Source organism: Sprattus sprattus (assembly GCF_963457725.1).
Source record: "Sprattus sprattus genome assembly, chromosome: 17".
Classification (NCBI taxonomy): Eukaryota; Metazoa; Chordata; class Actinopteri; order Clupeiformes; family Clupeidae; genus Sprattus; species Sprattus sprattus.
Window position 1 is genome coordinate 3,506,535 of NC_137915.1, and position 10,270 is coordinate 3,516,804.

At 42.7% G+C, this 10,270-nt stretch overlaps 1 protein-coding gene across 1 annotated transcript in view; it reads right to left on the bottom strand.

The window, feature by feature from the left end:
- oafa (OAF homolog a) overlaps positions 1 to 2,171 on the bottom strand; it is a gene marked incomplete at both ends in the record, with an annotated part of 26,568 nt that extends 24,397 nt beyond the window's left edge. Inside the window, one exon of the mRNA XM_080855289.1 lies at positions 1,944 to 2,171. Within this exon, the coding sequence (XP_080711415.1) occupies positions 1,944 to 2,171 (228 nt within the window). The remainder of the gene's footprint in view (positions 1 to 1,943) is intronic.
- Positions 2,172 to 10,270: the final 8,099 nt, after the last annotated feature.

Here is a 10,270-nt window from a genome sequence, read left to right on the forward strand (position 1 = left end):
TAACTCATAAGAGAAGCAGGAAGCACAGCTCTTAATCCCACAGCTGGGCTGTGCAGAGGCTCATGGTCTACTGGTGGCCCGTGACCCAGCCCTTACAGTCCCATTTAAATTCACTCTAATGGATTCAGCAGATGATGTTATACAAAGTGGCTTATGGTACCGAGGCACCTGATGATCAGTGTTTGCTGCCTGCTTGCTGAGCTCCTGATGTCGCCACCACCGTCCTCTGTCCGTGTGTCTATCAGCTGATCTTTAGTTACCTCAGGACTCTGCCTGCTTCTCCTGACCAGTGTGTCTGCCAGCTGAGGTTCAGCAACATCAGGACTCTGCTGACTCGGCTGTTTCTGCTGTAAATCCAGCATGAGGAATGGGAGTCACAGTTCATTCAGATTTCCATAAATCCAAGAGATAGCCTCGAGACGAAGATGAAAAACACATGTGAGAGAAAAGGGAGAGAGAGAGAGAGAGAGGAAACGGGAGAGAGAGACAGAAGAAGAGGCAGACAGAGAGAGGGAGAGGGAGAGAGAGAGCGAGAGAGAGGAAGAGGGAGAAAGAGTGAGAGAGGAAGAGGAAGAGAGAGTGAGGAAGAGGGAGAGAGGGAGAGAGAGGAAGAGGGAGAGAGAGTCAGAGAGAGAGCGAGAGGAAGAGGGAGAGAGAGGGAGAGGGAAAGAAGAAGAGGGAGAGAGAGGAAGAAGGCGAGAGTGTGAGAGAGAGAGAGAAGGGGGAGAGAGAGTAAGAGAGACAGAGAGAGAGAGTGAGCGAGAAAGAGGGAGAGAGAGTGAGAGAGGAAGAGGGAGAGAGTGAGAGAGAAAGAGGGAGAGAGAGTGAGAGAGGAAGAGGGAGAGAGAGTGAGAGAGGAAGAGGGAGAGTGTGAGAGAAAGAGGGAGAGCGTGAGAGAGAGAGAGGCCCCCTAGTGCAGCTGACAGAACAGAGAGGAGAGGAAAGGAGAGGAGGGAGGGGAGGGGAGAGGAGCTGTGCTTCTACCATGATAGTTCCTCTACAGTACTGTGGAAAAGGACCATAAATCAGTCTTTGGTCATGGACGATAGACTGGAGACATCGCCATGAGCAATGAAGAGTCTATCCCCCACAGCGTATTAATACACACACACACACACACACACACACACACACACACACACTCACACTCACACTCACACACACACACACTCTATCCCCCACAGCGTATTAACAGACACACACATACACACACACACACACACACACATTCTATCCCCCACAGCTGGCCCAGACGTGGCGTACAACTGGCAGGTCGGTGCCAGATGTGTTCTAATGGCAGTTGCATTCTGGGTATACAGTACTGACTGGAACTACTTAGCACAAGAGTCATTACTCATATCTAGGCATCTGCAACAGTACTGGGTGAATGACTTACTTTACAAGTTAAAAAAGTTTAAGGTACAGTCAAAGACTAATCGCGAAAATGAGAGTGCCCAAAATCTAGATGTCTAAACTGTAGATGACAGCAGATATCTCATGTCAGAAAGAAAATTACCCAAGTTCACGTCTTCCCATGAAAAACCAGCCATCATACACCTTGATAGATCATGATAATAGTATCAACAAACAGTAGGCTGAAGACCTGGTCTAGCTTACCATGACAGGAAATTGAATTTCCAAATTCAGACAAATGTTCCACATTTATAGAAGTATCTGTGTGTTGTTGAAACTTGTTGAAAGTTTTTATTGTCACAGGGACTGTGAGAAGCAAATTGTCAAACAGATCTACCTCTAGTCTTTTTTGTGAGTGCCGGTAAAGAAAGTATTTCTATACTTTTTGTAAGGAAACACACAACGTATTAGCCTAAACACACACACACACACACACACACACACACACACACACACACACACACACACACACACAAAAACACACACACACACAAACACACACACACACACACACAAACACACAAACGTACCTGTTTAAAATCAGCGACAAAAGTTATGAGCGTGCCATCTCCTTGCTTGTACTCCAAACTGATGGAGTCTCGCTCACTGTCCGCTTCTAGAACTTCATTAGTGATTTGTCCATCAGGTAAGCGGACACGCACCTTTAATTCTGAGCAAAATCCCAGTTGAATCAAATGAATCACCCAGAGAAATAAACTTATCCGAACTGAACCCCGTAAAATCCACCTCGCCAACATCCCAAATCGTCCAATAAAATCGCAGAAGCAGATTTCTGAATTCTTGATAAGAAGTTCGGAAAAGTCCCAGTTCAAGATCACAATATACCAAACTTCATCTCAATCCGCCAAACTTGGAACATAGCCGCGATTCTCTGATCTGGTGGTAAATGAGTCGTTGTGTTGTTTCCATACTTTCGAAGTAGTACGGACAACAGAACATTCTGTGAATGAACTGGCAACGACTCTTCTCTGAGTGAATTACAACTCAGCGCGACGCGAAATCAATCTCAGTTTTTCACTCCGACCGAACTTCTCATTCAGGACCTTCCTACAGCCCCTGGCCGTAAGTACAGTCGCACTGTGACACCTCTCCGTTTCATTCAGAGAGTAGTGCATGCTGCCTCGGTCTTGCTTTCTGTTTTTCTTCTCAGTCTTTTTTTTCACCTAACGCTGAGCCGTCACTTCCTTCGCAATACCAACTACAGCGCAGTACTTGCACGGCCTCCAAAGTTTCAGTAGCAGGACTGCCTAGCCTTGAAAACTCTTAAAGGCATAGCGTCACAATCCCGAAAGAGTCATATACACTTTTTCCAACTTTGCACTGCCAAGCCGATGTACTTTTGCTACTTTTGTTTGAGAGTAGACTAATAGACTAGAGTAGACCTGCATTGTATTTAATTGATAACACTTAAGGCAAATAAATAATGTATGATCCTTTTCCACCTTGGTTGAAAGTGCAGGCTAATGAAATGCCTATAATCGTAACACCCATAAGTATGATAAATAAACACATGCGATATGTAAAAACATTTAATATGAATTAACATTACTAAAATGTCTAAAATACTAAAAATTACTACAAAATACACTCCCGACATTTCCCCTTATGTACATACAGGGTTTTGAAGTCTATTCCACATCTTGTAAGACAAACTAGAATGTGATAATAAGCCTGTGTAGTTTGAGAACATTTTGTACAAAGCAAATGAAAAAAATAGTTATTTTAACTCAATCTGTTAGTTTATTTATTTTAACTGTTATAACTCAATCTGATAGTTAAGTTATTTTAACTATTATAACTCAATCTGTTAGTTAATGTATTTTAACTTTTATAACTCAATCTGTTAGTTTATTTATTTGAACTGTTAACTCAATCTGATAGTTTAGTTATTTTAACTATTATAACTCAATCTGTTAGTTTAATTATTTTAACTTTTGTAACTCAATCTGTTAGTTTATTTATTTTAACTGTTATAACTCAATCTGTTAGTTTATTTATTTTATCTCATTCGGTTAGTTTATTTATTTTAACTTTTGTAACTCAATCTGTTAGTTTATTTATTTTAACTATTATAACTCAATCTGTTATTTTAACTGTTATAACTCAATCTGATAGTTTATTTATTATAACTGTTAAAATAAACCTAACCTAATTCTTTTGCTTAATTTACATGTATTACATCGCGCTTGTACAAATGGTGCCGTTGACATTTTGGCATTGAAAAATGAAATAATCACAGAGATCACAGAGAGAGAGCATTTGATAGATTGATGGATTGCTGACTGGTAGTTATAACAGATGGCTCAGAAAATTGGTGGTTGTGTGAAGTCGAGCCTCCCCATCCCCCCCCTCCCCTTTAAAAGGAAAAAACTTAACACCCATGCTCATGCATATTCTTGACTTTTTATGATGTCTGGAGGGGAGACATTGACAATGACTCGACCCCCCTCTAGAGCCACACACACATCGAGAAACATCTGGAAGTCTTGTGGCTGATCAAAGCGCCACATTAAACGCAGAGCTGTCTCTGGGGGGCCAGGATGTTCCTTCCACCAGCAGGCTCTCACCTGAGTGTCCTTCTCCCCAGGTGAGGCAGCTCTTCCTGGGTGGGCACAGGTCAGTGACCCCCACTGTGTGTGTGTGTGTGTGTGTGTGTGTGTGTGTGTGTGTGTGTGTGTGTGTGTGTGTGTAAGTGTGTGTGTGTGTGTGGGGGGGGGGGGGGGGGGAGTGTGTGTGTGTGTGTGTGTATGTGTGTGTGTGTGTGTGTGTGTGTGTGTGTGTGTATGTGTGTGTGTGTGTGTGTGTGTGTGTGGGTGGGCCCAGGTCAGTGACCCCCAGACAGGACAGCACTTAGGGAGCTTCAGCGGAGGGGAAAACTAACAGAGAGGCAGAGAGGGGAGGAGAGGAGAGGAGGAGGAGAGGATATGGGGGAAGGGAGGGGAGAGGAGGAGAGATGAGAGAAGATAGGAGAGGAGAGGAGAAGAGGAAAGAGAAGAAGAGGGGAATGGAGATGAGAGGAGAGGAGCGGAGGTGAGAGGAGTGGAGAGGAGAGAAGAGGAGAGGAGAGGAGAGGAGAGGAGAGGAGAGGAGAGAGGAGGGAAGCAGAGCGGAGTGGAGAGGAGGGGAGAGGAGAGGAGAGGAGAGGAGAGGAGAGGAGAGGAGAGGAGAGGAGGGGAGGGGAGGGGAGAGGAGGGGAGAGGAGAGGGGGGGAGAGGAGGGGAGAGGAGCAGGCCAGAGGTTTTGGTGTTGCAGCTCAGGCTGATAAGAGAGTGGATGTCATTTAATCATCTCTTTGTTCAACTGAAATTAAAGATGTGTGTATTAACCCTCTATACCCCAACGGAATTCTAGAACACTGCAGCAAAATCCCACGAAAAACAGAGAATTCCTTCATTTTTTGTTATTCTGTAAACAAACAGTTACAGTTAGAAAACAAAAGAAAAATTACAATTACAAGTTTGTTTTGTTTGAAAGGGCATAAATTCTTTGTTAATATGATATCAAATATGTATTAGTGACTTCTACAAATATTAAAATACAAATCATGACACACAACCTAAAGTTCAAATTCATACGTTTTGAACCGTACAGCAGATGTAGTTATTATATTTAATATATTCTTAATGTTTTTTATTAGTATTTGTTATATATTTTGTAAATAAATGAATAAATATTAAAATATTAACACTACTTAACCATACAGATTACCAACATTTTGCTAATTTGGTGGAAAACACCTAACTCTATGCCTCTTCAAAAGCATCCTGGTGCAATACATTTGTGGAGGAGGTGAAGGTGTTTGTGAGGATAAACATCCACCTGGGTATCCATCATATACCCTCTTTTCTTGACTACTGTTCATCTGATCCAGCCTTACAAGTGTCCTATGTGGCAGACACCAATGCCATGAAATAAGTATGAGGAGTTATTCAGATACCTACCCTGTTCAAACCCAGGGATAGCAGACTCTGGTAACAAGCTTCCGAAAGTGAGACCATTACAGTTTTTTCCAATCATTTTCACACTTGGTTCAATACCATGTACTCTTTCTCAAAACACTTAACACATCCAGCAGTAGACCAACTAAATGGGATACTTTTCCATTGCTTAGATCCAAAATGCAGTCAATGTTCACCACCAGCAAAATGCTGTGCAACTACAGCATTTTTTTTTTTCAAGATATTTAGATACTCTGTTCAAAACAGTTAACTTTAGTTTTTTAACCAGACACAATTTAGATCACTGTAGATGGAAAGATGCTGTATTTTCAGACAAATTAAATTATACACTTGACATAAGACAGATTTTGTTTTTAGCCTACATAAATGTATATAGTTTACATCTTGATTGGGATTTAGTTTACATCTTTGTTTTGTTTGTTTTGCAGCCTTGCTACCAACTACCGCTGTACAGCATTTGCGTTGAAATGTACATACATGTAAAATATAGATGTACTGTAGGTGTCAATGAAGACATTTTCCCACTATTACTGCTGCTTATGAAAGTCATGGGCCATCAATGAGACAAAGTGACCCAAAAAGGGAACTAAAACAAACATGTCTATCCAAAGTGATTTACACTATCATCTTTCATTGGCCAGGAATTGAACCCAGGTCAGATAGCCTACTTGTTAGCCAACAACACTAACCACTGTACCACTTATCACACCTGGCATTCTTGCCACACAAAACTTGTATGTACAAACCAACGGAAAAGTTTGTTTTTACAGTTTTTTCCAATCATTTTCACTCGTCTCAATTCAAATACCATGTACACATTCCCAGAACACTTAACCCATCGAGCATACCAGTACACTATGTGAGGGTAGTTATAGATCTAATGTCAGACTACTATAGACTACAGACTGTAATGTCAGACTACCTATACAAACACCACCACTTGTAAGCTGACAACTTTCAATCTTCAATTCCGTCAGTGAGAAACCTACTATGTCCTACTGAAGCTTCCTTATGCTCATCAGGCCTCTCGCTGTTCCTCTCCCCCCATGTCCTCACTTCTCTTTGCTGCCACAGCACCCTCACTCACTTCTCTACCCTCAGATGAGGTGGAACAACTGACATCCTGACACATAAAAGAAAAAGAAAAAACTATCCTATTATTGTAAGCCATCACAGTGGAAGTCATTATTGTTTCATCCATTTTTATGTCAATTGTTTTATGCCACAACATCAGCTCAATATCCCAGTGTGTACTACATACAGACAAGCTATATCACATCTACTATAGATTTTTGTAGTAGTGATGTCCTATACCTTGGTCCTGATTTCATTGTGATTAGCTTTTCCACAGCATAAAAGCTGTACAAGCTTAAAATTTAACATCATAACATATTACTAGTTGGCTGTCGAATAATCTGCTGAATACCATTTCAATATGAGGTTTTCAATATTCAATGATGACCTTGCTATTGATTGTAGCTACTGTTGTTACCATAAGCTTACAGCTCAAAACAAATGAGGGATTTGAAATACTAGTAGAGATGAAGTTTTTTTTACTATACATGTTATTTATCTTAAACTGATCAGTTTAGTAAGTGATGAGGCTGAGTCAATAGCTGGCTATCAACCAACTCCAGACGAACTCCTCAGACTAACGTTACCTCAGTCAATGTAGATAGCTAGCAAGTAAGCTGGCAAACTGGTCATGGAAATTGAGATGACGATACAAATTGTAAGACATTTCTTCTGAAAACCAGAAAACACAGCCGATTACCCACGTCGTTTATTTGTGCAAATAATAGCTCTCACCCGCAGACGCGGGTGCTTCCTTCGTAGGTTGCTAAAGTCACGAATTGACCGCCATTTCCACAAGTGAGGTAACGTGAAAATTAGCTTTACTGAACGTCCCTCAAAGACCAATTATTAAATGTTACATATCTCTGCTAATAAAAGTGTCATGGCTTTACAATCTATTCAAACATCACTGATCTAGCTATGACTTTTGTCTATGTATACGATGAGGCTGGTGCTATTTGTAAACCAACACTTCTCAGTTACTGCCATACGAAGACGTTACTGGCGAGTTAGCTAGTCAGAAATAAACAGGAGGATACTTATATTTCTATTTGAATACGGTTTTTTATTTCTGACTTCTCAAACAGGATCGTTACTGTCATACAAACGTGATTAGTCGTCGTCATTGGTGCACAAAAATACGGTATCATCCAGTGAGAACAGATGTAGACGTCTCTGATTTCTAGCCTTTACTCCAACAGACACTGTAATCTTAGGCGATCTGTCAGTAGCGAGGTTAAATTAGCAAATACTTAAAAAAAGCCAATGACAGCATACCCCGTTTCCGGTTTCAAAATAAAAGTAAGAAGTTAATCTATCCATTAGCGGTGTATTTTTTCATAAATTAATGTTGTAGTATTCACACCGTGTCTTTAAAAGTTACGGCCGTCGACGGCCGCTATGGGATTCTACAAGAAGGCCGTCCACGGCCGCTATGGGATCTAGAGGGTTAATAGAGAATGGAATGTATTAATGGAGAATGGTGTGTATCAATGGAGAATGGTGTATTCATTTAATATGAACTGTAAAACCTGTCAAAACAAAAGGTCTTTCATTTGAACAAATCAAAGAAAACAGATTCTTGAAAGCGAATGAATGATCTGCTCAAAATCAGCTGCAGTTGGAGATCGACTTCACATTGACTTTGGCTTACCTGATGCTGTTTCTGTTCCAGCTCAGAGCAAAGTGCAGAGCCTTCTTGACACGGCGAGCCAAAGTTTCATCCATTTCATCATACTCACCACACAAAGGTGTTCATGATTAACCAAACATTCAATAATGCAGCCATCAATAAAGCCCGAGGATAGGCTGCCTGGCCCACGCCACCGGACCTGGCACGGCTCCACAGAGGGCATGCTGCCCCACACCACCGCGCCTGGCACGGCTCCACAGAGGGCATGCTGCCCCAAAGCCTCCTGGCGAGCTCTGTTTCCTGGAATGGTGCAGACCCAGTCGCCCTGCTATATCCAGTGCAGTGCAGTGAACATGGTGACTTATTAGTGTGCAGTCGCCATGCTTAATCCAGTAAACATGGTGACTTATTAGTGTGCAGTCTCCATGCTGAATCCAGTGCAGCCAGGGCCGTTAACATGCTGACTTATTAGTGTGTAGTAGCCATGCTGAATCCAGTAAACATGGTGACTTATTAGTATGCAGCCAGTCGCCCTGCTGAATCCAGCGCAGCCAGGACGTAAACATGGTGACTTATTAGTGTGCAGTCGCCATGCTGAATCCAGTAAACATGGTGACTTATTAGTGTGCAGTCGCCATGCTGAATCCAATGAACATGGTGACTTATTAGTGTGCAGTCGCCCTGCTGAATCCAGTGAACATGGTGACTTATTAGTGTGCAGTCGCCCTGCTGAATCCAGCACAGCCAAGACGTAAACAGGGTGACTTATTAGTGTGCAGTCGCCCTGCTGAATCCAGTGAACATGGTGACTTATTAGTGTGCAGTCGCCCTGCTGAATCCAGCACAGCCAAGACGTAAACATGGTGACATATTAGTGTGCTGTAGCCATGCTGAATCCAGTGAACATAGTGACTTATTAGTGTGCAGTCGCCCTGCTGAATCCAGCACAGCCAAGACGTAAACATGGTGACATATTAGTGTGCTGTCGCCATGCTGAATCCAGTGAACATGGTGACTTATTAGTGTGCTGTCGCCATGCTGAATCCAGTAAACATGGTTTTCTATTAGTGTGCGGTCGCCATGCTGAATCCAGTAAACATGGTTTTCTATTAGTGTGCGGTCGCCATGCTGAATCCAGCGCAGCCAGGGCCGTGAACATGGTGACTTATGAGTGTGTGGTCGCCATGCTTAATCCAGTAAACAGGGTGACTTATTAGTGTGCGGTCGCCCTTCTATATCCAGTAAACATGGTGACTTATTAGTGTGCAGTCGCCATGCTGAATTCAGTGCAGCCAGGGCCGTGAACATGGTGACTTATGAGTGTGTGGTCGCCATGCTTAATCCAGTAAACAGGGTGACTTATTAGTGTGCGGTCGCCCTTCTATATCCAGTAAACATGGTGACTTATTAGTGTGCGGTCGCCATGCTTAATCCAGTAAACATGGTGACTTATTAGTGTGCAGTCGCCATGCTGAATCCAGTAAACATGGTGACTTATTAGTGTGCAGTCGCCATGCTGAATCCAATAAACATGGTGACTTATTAGTGTGCAGTCGCCCTGCTGAATCCAGCACAGCCAAGACGTAAACATGGTGACTTATTAGTGTGCAGTCGCCCTGCTGAATCCAGTGAACATGGTGACTTATTAGTGTGCAGTCGCCATGCTTAATCCAGTGCAGCCAGGGCCGTTAACATGGTGACTTATTAGTGTGTAGTAGCCATGCTGAATCCAGTAAACATGGTGACTTATTAGTGTGCAGCCAGTCGCCCTGCTGAATCCAGCGCAGCCAGGACGTAAACATGGTGACTTATTAGTGTGCAGTCGCCATGCTGAATCCAGTAAACATGGTGACTTATTAGTGTGCAGTCGCCATGCTGAATCCAATGAACATGGTGACTTATTAGTGTGCAGTCGCCCTGCTGAATCCAGTGAACATGGTGACTTATTAGTGTGCAGTCGCCCTGCTGAATCCAGCACAGCCAAGACGTAAACATGGTGACTTATTAGTGTGCTGTCGCCATGCTGAATCCAGTAAACATGGTTTTCTATTAGTGTGCAGTCGCCATGCTGAATCCAATGAACATGGTGACTTATTAGTGTGCAGTCGCCCTGCTGAATCCAGTGAACATGGTGACTTATTAGTGTGCAGCCAGTCGCCCTGCTGAATCC